This window comes from Macaca mulatta, chromosome 4, assembly GCF_049350105.2.
Source record: "Macaca mulatta isolate MMU2019108-1 chromosome 4, T2T-MMU8v2.0, whole genome shotgun sequence".
NCBI lineage: Eukaryota > Metazoa > Chordata > Mammalia > Primates > Cercopithecidae > Macaca > Macaca mulatta.
The window spans coordinates 13,278,967-13,301,805 of record NC_133409.1 but is presented as its reverse complement, the minus strand read 5'-3'; the positions used below and the strand labels follow the sequence as shown (position 1 = coordinate 13,301,805).

At 47.7% G+C, this 22,839-nt stretch overlaps 1 protein-coding gene across 1 annotated transcript; it reads right to left on the bottom strand.

Annotated features, from left to right (window-relative positions):
• Positions 1 to 351: 351 nt before the first annotated feature.
• Positions 352 to 22,535, bottom strand: NR2E1 (nuclear receptor subfamily 2 group E member 1). Its single transcript, NM_001265967.2, has 9 exons — positions 22,447 to 22,535; positions 17,593 to 17,738; positions 14,253 to 14,340; positions 12,449 to 12,684; positions 10,947 to 11,093; positions 8,771 to 8,867; positions 8,234 to 8,383; positions 7,537 to 7,642; positions 352 to 1,577 (listed from the first exon to the last, which is right to left on the bottom strand). The coding sequence occupies exons 1-9, from the start codon at positions 22,469 to 22,471 to the stop codon at positions 1,415 to 1,417; spliced, it is 1,158 nt and encodes a 385-aa protein (NP_001252896.1). The 5' UTR covers positions 22,472 to 22,535; the 3' UTR covers positions 352 to 1,414.
• Positions 22,536 to 22,839: the final 304 nt, after the last annotated feature.

Sequence of the window (22,839 nt, the reverse complement as noted above, 5' to 3'; positions counted from 1 at the left end):
CCAGCTGTTGCCCCTACCTTGTTTCTGGTGGGTGAGAACCAGCCAGAGAGGGAGGGTAAGAAATCAGGCAGAGTTCATTTAAATTCAATATATTTTTATTCTTTGTAAATACAATGAGTACAACCTTTTAACTTCACAAATCAGTTAATTCACTTTGTACAAGGAAAGTTTTACTCCTCCTATGATAGTCCAAGTGCTGAATGTTTTCCCTCAGTGCTAGTACCTAATAAATCAAAATGTGAAAAGTACAGCAGCTATTTAAAAATGTTTGTTTCTACATTTCCATAAGTATAGAGTCATACCAAAGGAGCAGCTTAAAGTGTAGGATGGTGTGTGTGTGTGTGTGTGTGTGTGTGTGTGTGTGTGTGTGTGTGTGTTCATTCAAGGCTTTACTAGAAACCAGTTTTCGGAAAGGCATTGAAGAGTCTCAGGCTGTTAGCAATGGATCAATCAAGAACCCTCTTAGCATTCATCTCCTTGAAGTTCCTTCTGCAATTACGTCCATACTCGTTTCCTGTCTGGTGTGACTTGCTGCACCACGAGTTTGGACCCCCACTGCCTTTGGTTTCAGCACTATGTTAACGGGACAGCAATCTACCTCACTCAATCACTCATCTCCACTTTATTTGGTTTTGCTGTTTTGATTCATCCTCCCTTGACTTATGTTCTTTTAGTAAAGCTCTTCTCTTTTTGAGATGTTATCCAACCTGAAGTCCTGGTGAGAATCTCGTTTTGTCCACCAATTCCTTTGACAAGGTTGCCTGGCCTATGGTATTAAAAAAGAAGAAGAAGAAAGAACAAAAGAAAGAGAAAGAAAAGAAAAAAGAAGATAGCGAAAAAGCAAATCACATAGCATAAGCTACTTTTCACTTATTAACTCAGTTCTGAAGGCCATTTAATAATGTATTACAATAGAGGGGAAACTTTTGATAACACTTTTAATTTAAAACCTACCATTATTTTTAAAATAAATGCTCCAACATAACGTAGTTCTGAAGGCCGCAGTACGATGTTATACACAGAGCTATATTTGGTTACCAAACTTTATATGCTAAAAAGGAAAAGAAAGCACTACTTATGTTTCAGCTTTTGATCGTTCAGCCTGATCTTCCAGGTAAGAGGCAGAATGGCATGGCCTGTGGCAACCCCCAGTTTGCCCCCTCCCAGGACATGGCAGCAGTGAGTTTTCAGCGCAGGCGGTCCTGTTGTACCCCTCTCCTTCCCAGCCTCCCCACCCTGGTCAGGGCGGCAGGTCATAGCTACTGGAATGTTTCGTGGCAATTGGCATTTTTTCCTGAAGGCTACACATTCCCCGGTGTATGCTTCCTGAAGGGTTTGTTAGTTGAGGCTTGTTCTCCACGGGTCGAAGTTCATCTGATACTGTCCCATCCTGAAAAGTGGGTACCTTGTGAGCTTAGATATCACTGGATTTGTACATATCTGAAAGCAGTCTTGTAATTGGCACATTGCCAATGGTTTTTTTGAAAAACACTTCTTCTATAGTTGATGGGCTAATAGAACGTAAAGCTGGCAAAAGCAACAGGAGTTTTCCAAAGCGACAGGGTTGAGTGGGATATCTGGAATATGAGAAGCCATGAAAACAAGGTCAGAGTCCATTACTCATGGAAACTAACGTATTATACTTGAACATACATCATCTCCTGCATTCCTGATCTAGGTGTCCTGAATAACGCAGTCTCCCTGCGGCAAAGTTCTGGACAGGCACTGTTGTCCCTGTTTTGCAGGTAGACTGCTTGAGGCAGGGAGACCATAAATGATGCTGCCAAAATCACACAGACACTCTCTGTACATTAACAAAAGGATTGCATTTTGTTTGGGGAAAAAAAGAATTTTAAGAAACATAGTACTAATTTTAAGCCAAATAATAAATTTAAGATTTCCATTATAGAAAATGACCAGGACGTTGAGGATAAAGCTAGCAACAGAATACACATTTTCTAATTCTCAGGACTCCTTCACAAGGCTATTTCCCTCACATAAAATGGCTTCTTTTTCTAAGCAATTCTCCAAATTATTATTCAGGCATTATACTTAGTCTCTCTCAGGAATAATTCCATCCTTATTACACTGCAAATTAAAGACTAAGTTCTGTTGGGGCAGTGCCACCCAACTCTCATGTCAATGAAATTGGCATGTAATTAAAGATGTGAGAAATTGCTTAACAATTTCCTCTCTTGATGTCCAACATATATCTTGTGCTCAGATGTGCAAGTTCAATCTTCTGCTGCCTTTAGATGCCTGCACCCACCTCCTCACTGCAGCCCTGATACTTCTTCAGCCAATAGTTAGAATTAGATATCAATATACATAAGGAAGGCTCCCTCCACTGAAATGAAACACCCAAAAAACTGACCTTCCGGGATACACATCTGTGACTAAGCTGGGTTCAACCCAGGCCACAAGGTGCTAGAAGCTAAGGGATATCAAAATTCTTTCGAAGGAGTCAGGTGGCTGTGTTTAACTACCGAATAACTCCACCCTGCAAATAAAGTTCAGGGGAGCAACTTTCATGCTTGTCTATTTAGCTTTGGGCACATAAGAGTCCTTCTCTTCCACAGAATACAAGGCTTATAGTTCATTCTGGGCCTCTCAGGACCTCAGCTGACTCTTTCACTGCCCAGCTTCATGACCACCTGGGGACAGGGGCCACCAGACCACATCTAGTAGTGTGGTGTGGAAATGGCGAAGCTTATCTACATTAAAAAAAAAAAAAAAAAAAAAAAAACTTAAATCCTACCACTTGTTCTCCTTGTTGAATGTATTTCTAATGTTTCTTGGAAAGTAATCCCCAAATCCATGTCTCCCTTTCACCTTGGCCAGTTTTTTCTTCAACAGCTCTATTTCCCTTCCCAGGACCAGGCATAGTAGAGATAATTCTGCAGCAAGTTGGAGGCAGTGGCTGCCTGGACGACCTCTGCCATCTGCGCATCCACCCAACATGCTGAACGTTTCCCATGGTGATAAACCACTGCGAGAAATCATCACCTTCGGAAAGGATGAATTTGGGGGAATCCATAGACAACCAACTCCTGATTTTCTGCAAACAGATTACCCACTCATCTACTCTCCCACTTATTTTATTCTCTAGTTGGGAAAGGGTTGGTTAGTCAGTCAACAAAAATTAATTGTCTATTATATGTAGCATACGGTACCACCAGAAATAGCAATGTATGAGGTCATGTGTGGTGGGCTCATACCTGTAATCCCAGCACTTTGGGAGGCTGAGGCAAGAGCATCGCTTGAGCCCAGGAGTTCAAGATGAGCGTGGGCAACAAAGCAAGGCTCATCTCTACAAAAATTCGCTGGGCACCCGTAGTCCCAGATACTCAGAAGGCAGAGGTGGGAGAATTGCTTAAGCCTAGGAGGCAGAGGTTGCAGTGAGCCACGACTGCACCACTGCAACACAGCCTGGGCATTCAAAACAAAAATGTGTGTGTGTGTGTGTGTGTGTGTGTGTGTGTGTGTGTGTGAGAGAGAGAGAGAGAGAGAGAGAGAGAGAGACAGACAGACAGAGAGAGAGAGGGAGTCTGACTAATCAAAATTATCTTTTAGAATATCTATGCCCTTGTCTTCATCCATTAGCATCAATAATTGGATTTTCTTTCAGGTTTAAGTGTTTTAGGTCTATTACAGATTTGCACATTTGATCTTCAGTATAGCATATAGTTTGTGTGGAATGTCAATTCCTAGGCTCCTTCTTACATCCTGGATAATTAGAGAAATAGCTTACAGAGCTGTAATATACAATTAGGCTCAGTTTCAGTTTGCATGTTAACTTTTCATTTCAATTTCAGATTTTATTTTTCTAGACAGGAAAGTGCTGGAGGCAAAAGTGTTCACTGATTTGAAGGGCTAAGAAATAAGGCATAGTCATTTTTGTCACATGTATGACCCTAGATATAAATATTAAATTACAGCTATAGCTGATATCAGAATGAAATAATAATTCCATAAAATACGAAATTCCATAATTCCATTATTTAATAAGAAATAAGATATTTAATATTTACTATTCTAATATTTAATAGAAATAATACGAATTCCATGGCAAAGCAGATGTGTTTTTTCCACACATGATTTTCTTCTTTTGGGATGTTGGGGGGATGTAGTTTCCTTGCCATTTCTCTAAAATAGGCTGTTGTTAACCCATGGTTGAATTCTCTTGGGCCACCCTATCAGCAGCTCCCGGCACACCAGGCTCCCCTCCTCACTCACCTCCCTGGCACTTCCCACAGGACACCTACCAGCTCCTCCACCGCTCTCAAGACACAACTTCTCTCCTGCTGAAATCCTCCTCCTATTGAAGGACCAACTCTCATGTTCCTTCCTCCACCAATCAGACTTTCAGCCTTTCCAATTGTCCCTCACTCCCTCTGTCTAGGATTCATCTCTCACACTCTCCACATTGCTTTCCTCTCTTCTCTATTTGGATTGGAGTGACACTGCTGCCCACTGCTTGAGATGATAAGGGGCAGTGTCTTGCTCCTTCTGGTATCCCATAGTGCCCACCTGCAGCCCCGCATGTGGCCAATACTCGGCAAAGGCTTGACTGAATCAATAACTGGATACCATGTTCTTCTCATTTTTAAGTTCTTTTTTTTTTTTTTTTTGAGACGGAGTCTTGCTCTGTCGCCCAGGCTGGAGTGCAGTGGCCGGATCTCAGCTCACTGCAAGCTCCGCCTCCCGGGTTCACGCCATTCTCCTGCCTCAGCCTCCCAGGTAGCTGGGACTACAGGCGCCCACCACCACGCCCGGCTAATTTTTTATATTTTTAGTAGAGACGGGATTTCACCATGTTAGCCAGGATGGTCTTGATCTCCTGACCTCGTGATCCGCCCACCTCGGCCTCCCAAAGTGCTGGGATTACAGGCATGAGCCACCACACCCGGCCTCATTTTTAAGTTCTTAATACCATAATGGTTCTAAATGTCAAAGGTCAGTTAGGACATACAAGTTAGTTTTTGGTTTTTTGTTTTTTTATTTTTTGTTTGTTTGTTTTTTAGACAGAGTCTCACTCACTCTGTTACCTGGGGCTGGAGTAGAGTGGCACAATCTCGGCTCACTGCAACCTCCACTTCCCAGCTTCAAGCGATTCTCCTGCCTCAGCCTCCCGAGTAGCTGGGACTACAGGTGCATGCCATGACACCCAGATAACTTTTATATTTTTAGTAGAGACCGGTTTCACCATGTTGGCCAGGCTGGTGTTGAACTCCTGACCTCAGGTGATCCGCCCTCCTTGAACTCTCAAAGTGCTTGGGATTACAGGCGTGAGCCACTCTGCCTGGCCTACAAGTTAGTGGAAGTACCCAGATTATGTACTGCTCCATTTAATAATTTTGAACAAATATTAACTGCCTACTATATATATTCTGTAATTCCATATGCATTAAAAATTTCAAATCCTGGCATTTTAATTTGGAAAAACATATACGGGTGCACTATCAACATAGTTTCAGTGATATTCCATGGACAGGGAACAGTTTTATTCATTTAGTATTCAAAAGAGGGTTTATGATAGAAATAGGGAGACCTTAGCAGAAGTGGTATCACCCCAAATGGACAGAGTTGACTTGGGATTTCTCTGACCCATTAGTTGAGGGAGGCATTAACAGCCTCTACCCGTTTGATGTATTTATTCCTACCACAGTATCTATAGCTGATGTTGAGATTATGGAGATGGGCTTTCGCAGGTTCCTTTCAAATCAGCCTAGAGAATAGCAACTCTATTCCAACCTCAAATCTACCACAGTCCTAACTCAGGAAACTAGAAAGGTTCCATTTATCTTTAAAAGCCAGGTTTTTTGTTTTTTTTTCCTTAATGGCATAATACAATTTATACTTCTTTTTTTTTTTAATTTTTGGTGGAGACAGAGTCATGCCATGTTGTGCCCAGGCTGGTCTCGAACTCCTGAGCTCAAGTGAACTGCCTGCCTTGGCCTCCCAAAGTGCTGGGATTACAGGTGTGAGCCACCTCAGCCCCCAGTCTATACTTCTTGATGGGCCTGCCCAGTGCTGGGCCAGGAGGAGCTTTGTTGGAGCCCCAGTCTCTGAGAATTCCTACAAACAGTCAAGAACAGCCTCTGCATGTGGGCCCTGCATGGCCAGAAGTAACCTGGTAGATGTTATGACTCAAAACAACAGATACCAGTCACCAAGGCCAAACAACAGTTATGATAGGTGAAAAGATGACTTCTCTAGGCTGGGCATAGTAGCCCAGGCCTGTAATCCCAGCACTTTGGGAGACTTAGGTGGGAGGATCACTTGAGGCCAGGAGTTTGAGACCAGCCTGGGCAACATAGCAAGACCTTGTCTCTACAAAAACTTTAAAAATTAGCTAGTTGTGTCAGGCGTGGTGGCTCACACCTGTAATCCCAGCACTTTGGGAGGCCGAGGCAAGCAGATCACAGGGTCAGGAGTTCAAGACCTGCCTGGCCAACATGGTGAAACCCCACCTCTACTGAAAATACAAAAATTAGCCAGGTGTGGTGGCAGGCACCTGTAATCCCAGCTACTTGGGAGGCTGAGGCAGGAGAATCGCTTGCAGGCGGAGGTTGCAGTGAGCAGAGATTGCACCACTGCACTCCAGCCTGGGTAAAAGAGTGAAACTCCATCTCAAAAATAAATAAATAAATAAATAAATAAATAAATAAGCTGGGTGTGGTGGCATGCACCTGTAGTCTCAGCTACTCAGTAGGCTGAGGTGGGAGGATTGTATAAGCCCATGAGTTCATGGCTGCAGTGAGCCATGCTCACATGCCACTGCACTTCAGCCTTCCAGCCTGGGCAACAGAGCAAGACCCTGTCTCAAAAAAAAACCTCTCTGGAAAGTTCTCTCATCCTTTCATTTGAGATTGGCATCTGAAGGAAGGCACCTGTGTTTTCTCAAGGATGATGTGGCCAGTCTCTCACATACCAACCATGACACTCTGGGCTTCATTTTTTTTTTTTTTCTTTTGAGATGGAGTCTCACTCTGTCACCCAGGCTGGAGTGCAGTGGCACAATATTGGCTCACTACAAGCTCCGCCTCCCAGGTTCACGACATTCTCCTGCCTCAGCCTCCCGAGTAGCCTGGCTAATTGTTTTGTATTTTTCAGTAGAGACGAGGTTTCACCATGTTAGCCAGGATGGTCTCGATCTCCTGACCTCGTGATCCACCTGTCTTAGCCTCCCAAAGTGCTGGGATTACAGGCGTGAGCCACCGTGCCTGGCCTGGGCTTCATTTTTGACCCCTCCATACCCATTCACACAAATGTTGTTCCATTATTTTGACGGATTAGTTTGTTCCACCAGGACAACTGTAATATGTCTGACAGTGCTTTCAGTTTGATCATCTAATTAGATTTGCTCCTCTCACCCACCCTGAGAGATAGGTAACGACATGGATTCTCCCTAAATTAACTGGCTGGCAACAAGATAATTAGTCACAATGTTTGAACTGGCTTATTACCGCCTGCTCAGACATTCACAATGGAGGCAATTTTCTTAAGTACATGTTCAAGGCAAACAAGGGTCACCTGGTATGGATGTAGCTGTTGAGCGTTAGCTGAGCCTCATCTTGAAGGGCCGCAATGGCAGCAGCATTCCGGAAGCTTCTCAGTTCAGAACCACTATGTGTAGGAACTAGAAATGAAGACCAGGAAACTGTGATAGACAGCATAGAAATTGCATCTGGGAGCCAGGCACGGTGGCTCATGCCTGTAATCCCAGCACTTTGGGAGGCCGAGGCAGGCGGATCACTTGAGGTCAGCAGTTTGAGACCAACCTGGCCAACATGGTGAAACCCTGTCTCTACTAAAAATACAAAAATTAGCTGGACATGGTGGCACGTGTCTGTAATCCCAGCTACTCGAGAGGCTGAGGCAGGAGAATTGCTTAAACCCAGGAGGCAGAGGTTCTAGTGAGCCGAGATGGTGCCATTGGACTCCAGCCTGGGTGACAAGAGCAAGACACCATCTCAAAAAAAAATTTAAAAAATTAAAAATAGACAGAAAAAGAAGAAATTGGGTCTGGGAATGCACCTCTGTGGAAGTGGATGCCCAGCAGAACATGCAGGTTCCCATAGCAATCAAAAATGGGGCCAGATTAAGATTATCAGCTCCCTTGAAAACCATCACCTCTTTTTGCAAAGGTCAGTTCAAACTTCGAGATGGCTGAATTAGTGAGGTGGCAAAACTGGGGAAGGAGAAGAAACAGGGGTCTGTGTCTGCTTACCGGCTTTGAAAGTGACGATGCATTTTAGACAGGCAAATTCAGTAGCATCTAACCGGAGTTGTCTAAATCGAGCCACCACCTCTTGTAAAGCCTGTATTTCAGATATGATCTTGTTCAGCTTCTGGGAATCTGTGTTGTCACCGTTCATGCCTAGAATAAAAATATGGGATAAATACTCTAATATGAAGGCATTTTCATGATTTAATATTGATTTTTGACAAAATCCTGCATATCAATATCTATTCAATTGTCACTCTAAGATATCTGATTCCATGTAAACTGGCTATATTGTATGAAAGTTAATATAAAATCTTCTCTTGGATGATAACAAACACAGTAATTTGCATTTAAATAACAATGCAAGCAGTCATGAATACAACAAAACAACATTATTTGCATTTAAATATAGATTTATAAATGACAGGTATACTCTATTGTTCAGCAGGAATTTGTTATTCTTTACATGTTGTTCTTTTTTCAGTAATGTATTTTTATGGTAATTTCTACAACAAAGTCATTAAATTGTGCAATTCTTACCAGATACAGCCAGTAGAGTGTTAGCATCAACCGGAATGGCCCATTGTGCTATTCCTAGAACAAACAGTTCTCTCCAAGCATCTTCCAAAAGCATCAGCTGTCATACAATAGATGTATAATATAATATAGTGTGTAATTTATAAATTTATAAACAATTTCACTATGTAAATTTCCATTATTTTAAAAAGTGTTTTAAATGCCTGTCTTGGTAATTTTTTCTGAATATTCTAGCTTTCCCTTATTTTCCCATATTTTCCTTTTGAAAAGGTGCCTATAGATATGCACATGGATTTGAGAGTCAGCCATTCCAATTCTCCAAAGTTTCCTTCTCTCAGAAAAGGATTTGCCCTTCTTGTCCTTGTATCCACCCATTCCTGACCACCTAGAAGCTCCTCTAGAGACCGAGGCTTTATGAAATGCCAGCAGCCCAGCAGGTGGATTCCCCTCACAGAGAATGCTGCTATTAGCAGGGTTGAGGATTCCTCAGACACTTGCAGAGCTGGGTCCCCATCTTCCTGGAGGGTTGAGGGGGCTGGGCTGGGAGAGAGACAGAGATCACTAATTCCCAAGAGGCATTGGGGGAAATCAGGGTGTAATTATGTTAATCGGGTTTTGCTGAGTTTTCCTCGTCTCACTGCTTGATTTTTCTGAGACCCATAAATGGACAGCATCAAGGTGCTTGTCATTTTTATTCTAACAAAATGTGCTACTGAATATTTAAAATGAAAATCTGTCTCTTTTTCCAAATTAATATACCAGATTCCATTTCACTGCAGTTTGCTCTTTGTCGAAGGATTTCTACCAAAGGGCTAAGTGGCAGACAGTAAGTACATTTTGTTTGGGTGAGAGTATACAAATACTTGTTTTGGAAAAAAAAAAAAAAAAAAAGCCAATCTATACACACACACACACACACACACAGCAAATGGTTAGAGTTAAGCAGTAAACCTGTTCAAAGATAGGACCTAACTACCTTAAAAAATCTCAAAACTAAAAACCAGCCAATTCTAAATGATTTATGTAAAAGGATTTCTTTTGGGAGCTAAGAGCTGAATCATGAAGGCTTGTAACCAAAATCACAATTAGACCAAAGGTTTTAATTTTTATATGTTTTATTTTTAGTTTTATTGCATTAAGTACAGGAAATAATTGTAAAATGCAAGGTAAACAATATCTAATTCTGGCCATATTTGAAAGGGCAGGCCATGAAAAAAAGAACATCTCATGCTAGAAGATGAAATGCTTTTAGCACATTGCCTGATCTTTCCGTGGGAAACATACTTCATATAAAGGGCCACTATTATGTTTTAATTAGGTATGAAATGAATTGAAGAAATAAATCCTTTGCTTTTAGAACTACATATTAGCCTTTTGGAAAATTTGTCATTAATTCCTGTGAATGCACTGGTAACAGCCAACGGTTGGGAACACTTTGTTTTCTTTCTTTCCTTTAAGGTTAGAAAAATGTTAGCATTTCTAATATTCCTAACAACAAAATTTCTGGTTCTCAGTACAATACAATGTTTCACTGCACACACTTTTTCTTCCTCTGAATGTCATTTACAGCCACAGAATTATGCAAAATGCCTATTTGTTTACAAAATGTCTAAAAGCACATGAAGAACATGAAGAATCAAGGAAGATCCTAGCCTGCAGGAGGTGTGCACTGTGCCTCTTGGTCTTACAAGCTGATCAATTAATGACCAAAACTGGGAGCATCACAATGGAGAACATAAAGCTGAGAATATAAATAATAACATCAGTTCCGAAAATCTACTACTCTTACCACCTTCTACTTCTCTCAATTCCAATGCTCTTAGTAAAACATTGTTTCATCGACAGTTTTAGAAAATCATTACAATTTTAAAATTGGTATTATATTTGCTCTTTCAATCAAACAAAAAGAGGTAATATTCTTGTATGTGTGTTTTTCATAGACTGGACCCAGCTTTTCTGAAATAATGTAATTATGTTTCTTACTAAGGATCATATAGGTAGATATTTTGAGCCCATGGGAAGAAGCAAGTAAAAACAAGTAGTTTCCACATTGCTGTTAAGAATGGATGCCTGCCTTGGGTGGTTTACCCGGGGATGGAGTGAGTTTTATAAGACTGAGTGCTACTGCTTCTTTCCCAGCTCTCTTTTTCCCAAGGCTTCAGTGCTCTGCTGGTCATACCTGGTCCTGCAAAGACAGCGTGGAGAAGGCTGGCACACTCTTAGCCCACTTGATGCTCATGAAGAGAAGTCTGGCAGCTGATTCACACACTGACTCTGTGGCCACTTCATAGAGATACATTGGGGTCCCATTCACTTCATGGGGGTACTGGGTGGGGAAGAAAGAAAGACACCTAGAAGTGAGGAAACCACAGCTTTGCAAGAAGAGACAAACTTTTACTTTCTGATTAAAGCAAGGAAGGGCATAAAAAGGAATTTGGATGTTTTGCTTAAACATGCAGTTGCCATCCGTAGGCAAAAAAATCAAACATCTCTATCTATAGAGTCTGAAAAGTAATACTGGTTGGGGGAGGTCCATTTCCATTCTTTGGGAGCCTCTCCATTCCGGAGGGTCCTCTGGCTTTTCTATCCCCTGCAGCAAATTTTCTTTGGGCTGAGCCAAGTGCCAAGCCTGGCTCCCAATTTAGACAAGAGCTGCTTGCATTTGTGTAAATAAAAATAGATGTGAAAAAGTATAAATTAATAGGCATCCCAAACACAAATATGCATATGAGTATTTTTAGAAAGGATTAGTATATTATGGAAATATTTCAATTAGACATCTTAATCATTCACAGAGCATTCCCATTCATAACTGACAACATATTCATAACACTACTTCCCCGAGCTTATTATACACATCAAGGGTAAGAAAGCAATATTAAATATTGTGCGTGTGCATGTGCCCAGGTGTCTGGCTTCCCTGCAGTGTGCGGCTGCAGCTGTCCCTCCTCTGGGGGACATCTTAGGCCCTCATCGACCTGGAGTGGGGGTCTTAGTAGGTATCAGCTGGAGGCCTGGAGGGTAGGCCTTAGGTGGCAGCCTTTCCAGGTGGTTCAGGCTGGGTCCTGCTCCTATGGAATGAACCCTGCTGTAAATCCACCTGCCTCAGAAGTAGGTGAGGAAGCATGGGAAATGAACTCAGATTCCTCAGACTGTTCTAACAGTGTGATCTCCACATTTCTCTCTTGTGTTAGAAACTCATGGCTTTACCCAAGAGCATACAGGCCAAGATCTGGAATTGTGGGGCACTTCCTCCAGCTGTAGCCAACTCCTCTCCTCTAAAAATGAACGTTGGTTCTTCTGGCCTTTAGGAACACCTGAGGCTGCCCTCTGGGTTTAGACGAGGGCTCCACCTACCACCGATCATCAGTGGGTGTTTCCTAAAGGTGCAGGTTCCTGGACTCCACCCCAAACTTGCAGAAACGAAATTTCTGGGGGGATAAGATCGGGACTGCACACTTGTAGCTACTCGGAGGTTGACTCTACTGTGCACTCAAGTTTGAGCACCCCTGGCTGAACAAGGCAGAGCAGGGGGGCTGGAGCTCCATGCAGAGACCAGCCAAGCACCCTGGAGTTCTCTCCCCAGTATGCCTGAGCCGCATCACAGCTCAGAAGAACTGGGTTCGTCCCTCTCCTCCATTCGCTGGCACGAGTCTCTTTGGGCCCAGCAAGGCCGCTGACCTTGGGCGTGGGCTGAGCCAGGCTCACGAGGGTCTGCCGCTCAGGGGTGGTGGACACCGCGGCCAGCTCCAGGCCGTGCGGCTCCAGCTGCGTGACCGCAGTGAAGAAGGCCGGCGCAGGGAGCGCCGCGGAGGGAAAGTGCGCGGCCGCCCCGTTCTCCTCCTTGTGTCCACGGAAGTAGAGGGCCACTTGCTTGCGGATGGTGGACGTCCGAGGCCCCCGCTCGTGCTGCACGGCTGCAGAGGCAAACAGAAACGTATGCAGGCCATCAGAGACGTCGCGACACAGCTGCTGCGGCGCTCCCCCCAGCCCCGCCCCAATGTCAAGTCTGGGCAGGCAAAACCGCCCAAGAGGTGAAAAGAAGAAGAGAGAAGGAATCTGAGGGAGGAAGGGATTCTGAGATCGTCTAACCACTACTCTGAATAGATTCGGAGGCTGAGACTTAGAAGAGGGGCCCGTGCTCAAAGTGCCATGATAATGGCAGAGCCTCAAGCAAGAGTAAGTGTGTTCTCGGTCGGTCCAGGGCTCCTCCCGACCAGGGAAGGGGATTCGCAGGGAAACCAGAGACCCTCCGGGCCGGAGTAGACAGGTATACTCGCCCCCATCCAAAAGAGAGGGAGCGTCGTGCACGCCAGACACCTCGTCTCTGCAGAGACTTTTCCAACTTCGCCCAAGAACAACCCTCCCTACCCCCAGGCCCCGCCCCCAGCGAAATGGCTTTTGGCCTCTGAGGGCCGCAGGAGAAAAGGAACCGAGTCCCGGGATTGCTAGGGGATGGAAAGAGGGAGAACCCGTCTCCTAGTATGCTGGAGAAAGGCAGGGGAGATGTGACAATTACCACCAACAGTTTAAATAAACAAATTAATTCAGGGCAATCTTCCGCCCGCCGAGCTTGACAACTTGTCAATACACAAGTTCAACAGGTTGGACGCTCCCTCCGGCTTCCTGCGCCGCGGAGGAAGGGGCTCTCTCCTCCTGGAGCTGCCACCCGGCCCGAGCCGCCTCACAGCAAAACCCACTCGCACCCTGTTCCCAGGCCCCACGGTGTCCTCCAGCCCATTACCCTCGCCCCCTGCCTGAGCCTGGGGCGCCCTCGACAGGCTGCAGCGGGGGACGCAGCTCGGACCGTACTCCAGGCCCAGGAAGCACTCTGACGTCCTGGTTCTTGCTGCTCTGCGTTTAAGAGCCTTGGGAGAGCTGGGTGTCCGAGGCACCCACGGGCGTCACCCTGCCTCTCCAGCCCCCTTTCCCTCTTTTCTGTAGAACAGAGAGAAGGCCCTGGAAAAGCTCACATCGGCCCAATGGCCGTGCTGATCTTGAATTTGCAAATGGGCTGGAAATTGCGCGTTTTCGCGTATCTGCCCTCCCTTTTCCAACACACCGCGATCTTCCAGTCCGTATGATCTCCTCTCCGTGAGACTATCCAGACTTTAAGATCCTGGGGGAGGCTAGCAGGCTTAAGGGTGGTCACGAAGGGCTGCGAAGAGGGATTAGGACCGGAGGTAGAAAATGCGCCGCGATCCCCTAGAGAGTGGGGTCCCCCTAAGGGCTGCCTTTGTGGAGATGACTGTGTGGCGCAAGTTCCTGATGTGGGCATGGGTCTTGCCCTGGGGAATTCTAGGGGTCGCCAGCGGCTCCTGCTGACAGACGGGAAGGATACGACTGAAAGCCCGAGGCCAATTCCCAGCATCTGGAAAGAAGTGCTCCGAAGTTGATTTACATGCATAGGAGTGCCGAGTATTTTCTGTACATATAATTTCCTTACTACTCAATCAACAGTGGAATAAAGGGATGCACTGATTACCGTCTTTGTTCATGTTGACTTCCAAACACTTCTTCAGCCGACACGCCCTGCACTGGTTTCTGTGCGTCTTGTCCACCGGGCAGCCTCCCTGGAACAGAGCGCAGGGAGTCAGCGGTCCCCCTGGCCTTTAGGCTGGAGACCCGGAGCCGGCACCCGGGCGGGGAAACGGCGTGGAGGCGCGACCTTGCCCGACCGCAGGCCCTGGAGCCCCGAGCCTGGGCCTGCAAAACGCGAGAGCCTTGGGCATGAGCAGGGCCAGATCAAGAAGGGGCTGGGACGTCCCAGGCTACTTCAAGAGGGCCAGTCCCGGACCCCAAGAAAGCGGACAAGGGGAAAACGTCCTTCTCCAAGCAGGTGAAGGATAGAGAGCCGGGTTAGCAGACCCCGCAGCCCTGCGGGGCCCTCGGTAGGGGAATTTCCGCCGGTCGCGGAGTGGTGGAACAGGAAGGAGACTTCAGGACCGAAGACAGCGACTTGGCCCCAGAGAAGGAGGCCTCTGAGTTCCGTTAAGAGCTGGCTTTTGGGTCAGGATTCACGCCATACCGCCCTCCCGCCAACGATCCTTTCTGCTTTCAGTACTTGAGTCTACCCTTCTCTGCCACTTTCCGGGCAAGCCCGTTTATCTATCAGATAAATCTCTCCCATCTATTCTTCACTTTCCTGTTACCTCACTTCTGCTTTTGTATGAAGCCAACCTTATTATCAGCCAGTTGAGAGTTGCCTTAAAGACTAGCCTTGGCCCAGGTGCATAGAAACACGGCCCTTCCTGGAAGGTGAGGGGTTAGGAGGGCAAGGCCCAGAGAAGATGAGGGTGAAAAAGGAAGAGCTCAAGGCTTGAGCAAAATATAGAAATGCCCACCATGTAAACAGGACCAGGAAGGTAATGTGACGGACTGTCAGTCTAAATGATAATATGGACTAAGAACGTTAGCATGGTAACTGAAAAAATAAAGGTAGTCACTTCTTTAGAAATATTTATCTGAGATGCATGAGAAAATAGATGTTTTACCTAATGCAATTTTCTGAAAAAAACATTAGCCATTGAAAGAGGAAATCTACAGATAAAGTTTCCTTTGGAATTTATTCAGTGTTAGGTGTCATTACTGAGGGGACATGTGCATGGATACATAAAGAGTCATGTTCATGAGTTTTATACACAGAAAATGTTTAAGACATTGTGTGCTCTCCTATATTTATAGAAGCTGCTACTGTTACATTTGTAGCGAAATTGTTACATTTGTAGGAAAGATAATAAATGTATTTTTATTTTGCTTCATAATCTCAAAAATTCATATACTCTGAAGTTGGAGTATGTTTTTTCCCCCGAAGCCCTTTAGGGGAAAATTACACATCAGAATGCAGTTTTATGAGTTCATGCTTCTCCAATTTAAAATATGATGATTTATTTAAAATAAAGGTAGGACAGATGTTCACATCCATTTCTAAATGTCCCCATTACTGTTAATCATACATTGGAATATAATTTAATCTTAGAATAAGAGAGAAAGGAAATAATTTTGGGATCCAAAGTGAATCATTTAGGGCATCTTTGCTGGCCAATGTAATAGTTCATGGTAAATAAGTTTTTTAAACTTATTATTAAATGTAATCATATATCTATCCTCAGATGGTATCTTTCCAGTATTCTTATAAACATGCAAATGCAAAATGGAAACCTTCATTAGTTCTTAAGTGGGTCTTCAAATCAGATCAAACGTATATAAATATCTAGTGCCAGAGGGAAGGATGAATGCCTCAGCTATGATCATTTACTCTCCTTGCAAGAAGAACACCAGGCCTGATGAGTCTATTATCAGTCCTTTACAAGCACTTGGACTGATATCAATATGCTTGAATTGATAGCCATCCCCTTTTAAAAGATCAAGCACAACATCAGAGATCTTGATTTTCCAATTCTGTTCACTGCATAAAAGCAAAAGACAATCTAAGTAGAAGTTCGTTCAAATCTGACAACCCCCAGTAATCGCACAATCCTGTGGAGTTATTGGGATACAGTCCTATGCATGTAAAATGTGATGTGTCCATATGGTGAAGCTAGAAACTGATACAGTATCCAATTAAACAGGTAACAGGGCTAGAGAGCTCAAAATTTCTCTCAATGTAAACATCTTCTGTTTTTGTGGTTAATCCAAAACTGTTAGAAAATGATATGAGCAGACATGACTTCAGAAAAAGACATCAGAACCATTCGCTAGCAGCAGGCAATGTATGCATGTGTATACATGTACCCTATATTTACTAATTAGTGAAAAGTGTTTTACTATTTTGTTACCAAAGGATGACTCCTGACTAATGCACCCTCAGGGATCTTTCCAGGAGTGAAATGGAGGCCTCTGTGCTGAGGGTCTGAGTGGCTGGTAAGGAGAAGGCAAAGTGTGGGACCAGAAGGTTGATCTCCTTAGTTAAAATCAGCCTATTACTGAGCTGGAAACTGAGTCAAGGGGCTCTGCTCACTCTTTCTAGAAGCTTTGGCTCATACTGAGCCCATGCCAGATTCCTCTGTCTCTTTGAGACAGTTTTGCCTACTCAAGACCAAAACAACCAACTGGGTCCATATTCTAAGCAGAGAAGGAGAACAGGGATATGGAAGCTTGAGGAGGATCCCAGTTGCACCTTCCTTTTGAATCTTCTCTTCTTCCTCACCCTGCCCTTTTCTGACAAGGCACAGCTAAGGTCACATGGGTGCTGAATTCCCACTGCCCACTTCCAGAGCAGCCCTGATTCTCTGGAGTCGGAAAGGCACAACTCCTCAGAAAGCACTGCCTCTCTTCCAAGTGGCCAGCACTCACTTGGTGGTCTCAGCTAAAGGTGGTGGTGACCTTGACTCAGATGTCTGTGTGCCACTTACTTCTGCATCCCAGGCAAGTGATAAGGGGACTGAGCTTGATGCTGCTAGGAGTGAGGGTGGGGTGGGCAGGCACAATAACAAAGCTCTTTCTCCTGCTGGCTACTTGTGGTTTAGATGCTACATTCTTTAGGTCCCTTGGACCAGCTTTAGAGCCACTGGGTGTGGGCCTTAACCAGTGTCAAAATCTGTCAGAATTAAAAAAAAAAAAAAAAAAAAAAAAAAAAAAAAAAGTGTAGGGAGGCTCTAGGACTTCAGACTTCCTTCTATAAACTCATATCTTCCTTACCTCTTCCCGCCTTTCCCCAGCCAAAGGGCCTCCAAGAGTTGAGGCAAGAAGGAGGGGAGAGGAAGGGAGAGGTCAGGGCTGGGTCTCTCCTCAACAGCGTGGAAACTCAGAGGAGGCCTTGGCACAAACAAAAGAGTGAGGAGGCAGCAGAGGGGAGCCGAGCAGTGCAGCCCTGGCTAAGGTACCTGGTTTCCAGATTTGCAGACATACGTCCTATTCCTTCGGATGCTCCGTTTGAAAAAACCCGAGCAGCCGTCGCAGGCGTAGACCCCGTAGTGTTTCCCCGAGCTGCGGTCGCCACACACTTTGCAGGGGATATCTAAAATGCGGCCTGAAATCGCAGGAAAGACGGGGAAGGGGGGAAGGGGCGAGAGGGAAAGGAGGGCGGAGAAGAGGGAGAAAAGGGGAGAGGGAGAGAGAGATGCTAAGCAATCTGACCTCTGAAGGGATTAGCACCGAAGCTGCGGTAAAAGCAAATAATGAAGTGATTTTATAGCCAAACTTTTTTTCCTTGAGCAAGTGTCAGTTTCCTACAATGAGCATTATTCATGCACCGCTACATGTATTTGGGTCTCCTCTAATCGCCGAGACCCATTTTGGAATAAAAGATGACAGCAGGCCCGGGCGGCAGCGCGGCCCTCCACTGCCTTTCTGCTCCGCGGAAAGTTTGGCCGCCTCCCTCCTCCGCTTTTGCATTTAACAGAGAAAGTTGTTAGTGAGCGCGCGAGGAGACAAACTTGAAATGTAAAAGGGAAAAGAAGAAAAACAAACACGGCTGGAACCAGTGGTGGCAGCTGGAAGGCAATCGAGTTTTCTCTGAGCTCCGCCGGGCGGTGTTATTATTAGGATTATTATTGTAATGCTAATACTTGGATTATTAATGATAATAAGGGTAGTGGTAATTGGCCAACTTTCGCTTTACCTATTTAAAAAATGCTTGGTGAGTCGCTTTGGAGAAATTATTTCTTTTAGGAAAAAATTATTTTCTCCGCAAAGTGGTTCGGGGCTAGGCAAGGGAGAGGGGAGCGACGCAAGTTGTTGGTTCCCTGCCGGGTTAGCTTGGGACAGGCGTTCTTCTCCCTCCATTTCCTAAGCCCTTTCTCCCTAGACGACTGGCCTCCACACACTTGGTCCTGTATGGGTCTCTTCCTCCCGGTTTTTCCAGTGCTGTGTGAGCCTGATTTTTTTTAAATTAAGAATCTGACCGATTTTTCTAGGCTGAATCCCCCCACCCCCCATGGACCCCACCTCAAGAGCACTTTCCCTGGAATCCCCTCAAGCCTGGGGTGGCCACAGACCCTGGAGGAGTGTCAGGGAGAGGGTAATATTTGGCCTCTTTAGAATATTTGGTAATATTTGGCCTCCCTTTAGAAAGGGAGGAATTCCTTTCCTCTAAGGTTCAAGAGTCCAACAAGTGCCTGAAGCGGTTTATAGGGACTTAGAAATGCTTCCTCCCGGAAAACAAAGGGAGTATTAAACTGTTAACTTAATTAACACTTTAATTTTAAAAATAACAATAGTTGATAACAATTGACTTATTAACACTTGCTTTTCTCTTCTTCTACCCATCCGAAGACCTCCAGTTTGGGCCCCAGCGGCCTCAGGCCTCCCTGAAATTCGACAGCTTCTGCGGAAAGCGCTTGGGTTGGGTACTACGATTAGATTGGGGTGGGGAGGGGCGGCAGTGAAACGTCTGGGCAAGGGGAGCAGGGGAGGTGAGGGCGTGGCGTGGGGAGGGCCTCGAGGCACCGGAGGTGTAAACTCGCTCCTGGAACCCGAGGCGTCCGGGCGAGCTTGCACCCTGGGTCCCAGCCTAGTCTCAGGTGGAGGGGGTGGGAGGAGAGAGCGCGCGGGGGACCGTGCTTGGGGGTGGGGGGTGTTCGGTAACGACCAGGCTCGGCCGGGTAATTACAACCCCGCGGCAGCACCTGCCTATAGAGCCACCAGTGACCCGTCAAAAAGAGTAGCATGGGAATTCGGACGGCGACAAAGGCGGGCAGGGGAGGCGCGCGGCGCGGCGGCCACCAGCTCGGCGCCCCTTCTCCCACAAGGCGGGAGGGGAGATTGTGCTGTGGGAGGGAGGGGCTGGAGAGAGCCAGGCGAGGGCACAGCAGGTCTTGTCCTCCACTCCTTTGGGCCTGTCACTGCGCCCAAGGGAGTTCCTGGTCGCTCAGGAACCGGGTCTGGAGCTCCGCTGCACGGGCACTCACTCTGCAAGCAGTAAACTTGGTTTCCATATTTTACAACCATCCTCTGCATAACACGCGCCCTCTGACCGCTCCAGGGTCCACGTTTGGGGCCCAGCAGTACTGTCACCCCAGCTGTCCTCTTCCCCGTGGCACCGTTGAAGATGCCAAGATGAGTGAGTGGGAGGAGCAGTGATGGGGTCTCTTTTTCCCCACTTCCCATCCGGACAGGAAGCCCAGGACAGCATCGCTGGAGAACCCGACAAGGGTGGAGGGAAGACCAGTGCAGGGTGGGGGCCCCTCCTCGGACTCCCCCGCCCGAGCTTCCGGACTGTTGCCCCCTAGGCCACCACCAGTGCAAGTCCTGCCTCTGCGCAGACCTCCGAGCCGCGGCTCCTGGGGTAGATTAGAGACAGGCAACCGGGCTGGGGCGGGGCCCAGGAGGGAGGGACGCGAAAATTCCGGGGCATAGCGGGTCTGTGCCTCAGACTCCGCCACCCAGCCACGTTAAGGTGACTTGGGGTCACGAGACAAGCTGGTTGACCCCGTTGCAAAGCTCCTCTCATTTAGCAAGCCGAGTGAGCTCCGACGTGAGGCGAGCCGGAGTTTCCTGAAGCTGGAAAACCGTTCTTAACTTCCCTCGCCAGGGGGTCCCCTCGGGGCTTTTTGTGTGTCATAATTGCCTAAAGATATATGGCAGCTTCGATTACTGTAATTACCATCAGAGGCTGTTGAAAGAAGTTAGTCTGGGCTGCAGGGGTGACTGGCCAGGGTCTCGTTACCACCCAGGCGGGGCTCCGGGTGACATCGCTCTGCTCTCCAGCCGCGAGAAGCTGGGCAAGGCGGGGGCTGCAGCTCTGGCTGCTCGACCCAGTCCTGACCCGGCCCGCTGCGCGCCGACCTCCTCGCCGCCCCGGGCCCGAGGGACGCAGGTCTCGGGTTGGCTGCCGCCACCGGTTTGGAAAGGGCCTAGATGCAGCGGCGCCACGGGCGGGGGCCTCTGTCCTGCGGGCCTGAGAAAGCTCAGCAGCCGCGTCCCGACCTGAGCCGGGGCTGGAGGCTTCCAAGGCCTCCCTCAGGCTCTTGGGAAGTTGGAACGGCCAAAGTTTCCGCAATGAGCCCACTGTGGTTTTTCCCCCAAAGTCTGGAGGGTTGGCCTGCCTCCTAGTCCACAGCAGGGGCGCAGCCGCAGGCGGGCAGAGCTCCCCGCTCACCCCTCCCTCGCCTCTGAGGCCTCACCTTTCAAGGGCCCCAGCGGCTCCGCACCCTGAAATGGACGAAAGAGCCCGGTGCTCCTTACTTCCAGGGGTGTAGGCGAGGGCCTGTCCCGGGGCGAGCGAGCTAGGAGGCCTGCCGAGACCCGCGGGCTTCAGTTTTTGCAATGGAGGCTCAGAATGCAACAGAAACGGCCTCCTGTACCTCCTGGGAAGGACACTCACGCCCGGGAATGCGGGCAACAAAAATCGAGGTCGCTTTGCCTCCTGGAAATTCCAACAGCGAGGGTCAGAGTAGGCCCGAGCCTAACGGGAAACTCAGTCCTGCGCCAGGGTCCGCTCTGCATTCAGGCCGCGGTTAGGGCTCCTTCTCTGCTCCCTCTGCCCCAGCTCGAAACATTTCTCCTTCTCTTTTTGTTCACGTTCATTTTACTCTAATTTTTAAAAGATCAGCACCCAAAGCAAAACCAACGGACAAAGTGAAAACACAACCTCCTTCTTGGAAGGGGGTAGGAGGGCGGGAATTGCATCCCACTTAAGTGAGACTTCATTACCAGTCCTCAGAAGTATCTCCGATTCTCCCAACTTTCAAAGACTCAGGACAATGAGGGCGAGTGAAAGGGGGAGGGGGCGGGAAGGAACGCATAGAGCGCCAAAAATGCTATCCGCGAAAACAACACCGGCAGCAGGGCAACTTCGGGATATGGGGACTGCGGCGGCAACGGTCGTCCCCAGCCTCAGACCCTGGAGCCCTCAGCCGTGGGCCACGGGATGGCGGGAACTGAAATGCCCCCGGGAGATCTGAGCACCGTGGTTGCGCCTGCTCAGCGCTGGCTCGGGCCTGCACATTCTTGGGTTCCGCAGGCACGGTGCAAGCAAATGCCCTCGCACACACACTTAGCCCGGCGCTCCTGAGTCTCGGGGTGGTGAGAGGTCAGCTGCGGCCTGGGGTTCGGAGAGCCGGCAACTAAGGAAGTTCGAGGAAGGAGAGAAGCGCACGGAGTGAGCAGGCCGAGCACTCCTGCCTCTGCTGGGCTCCGGCTCGAAAAGTCCTTGGGATTAGGGATTTGGTCCTCTCTTTGCTAGAGTGGTTCGCCATACTTTAAATTCCCCAGTTATGACCTACGCGGATTTAGGATTAAGGAAAATGTGACTTTTAAATTGTTTCTGCTTCCCAGTTTGCAGGATTATTTGAAATAGCTAGAAACGGGGTGCAAAGCATTCCATTCAAAATCCGCTTTGCACAGAGTTGCTTTTGCGCGCTGGAGCTCGGAGTTTTGAGCGAGTGTGTTATTGTGCTATTGCCTGAAACTGCGGCCCAGTTCCCGCCCCCATGGCTCCCCCCACCCAGCACCTGGCGGCTAAATGTAGGCAACTCATCCGACTGGTGGGCTGCGCGGGTCGTAACCTTCTCACCGCACCAGACAGGGGGGATCAAGCAATCCAGAGGCAACGAAACAGCTCTCCCCTCACCACGAAATGCTCCAACTCACGGTCTACAGGGCTGGGCCGAACGCACACGCCCGTTGGAGTCCCGGGGCTCGGAGTCGCAGCGCTCCAGGCAGGACCTCCCCAGCCTCCCTGCTCGCCCGCCCCAGGCTGCGCGTCTAGGCCCCACGGCGGCCGGAGAGGTACCCACTTGTTGATCCGGCCGGCTTGCTCATGCTGGCTGTCCCGGGGCGGAGCGGTTGGTGGGCGCTGCCCGAGTCCCGGCCGGCAGCGCCCGCCTCGCCGCTCGGCGCCGCCGCTCTCCAGCCGCCCTCCAGCCTGCAAGGCTCCTGGGCAGGACAGGTGGGTGTCAGTCGCGCGCTGCGCTGCTCCCTGGGCGCTCAGAATTCGTTCCACAGTAGAAATTTAAGCATCCTTAAGTTTCTTCCCGGCTCTTGCAAAACCGCAGCTGCTGGGAATGCTGCTTGATATGGACACACACATGGACCGACAGATGAAAAGATGGACAGGAAGACTGAGGAAGAAGGGAGAACAGCAAGAGAGGGATGTTGAAGGACAGAGATGGAGACAGGAAAATGGCCTT

Bases quoted from the DNA above. Each gene is read 5' to 3' on its own strand.
- NR2E1 (NM_001265967.2), bottom strand. From the start codon at position 22,471: ATGAGCAAGCCGGCCGGATCAACAA. The intron at 17,739-22,446 runs GTGGGTACCTCT...CTGCGATTTCAG, and splicing joins CAAGCCGGCCGGATCAACAA to GCCGCATTTTAGATATCCCC. The intron at 7,643-8,233 runs GTAAGCAGACAC...CTTCATTTCTAG, and splicing joins CATCGTCACTTTCAAAGCCG to TTCCTACACATAGTGGTTCT.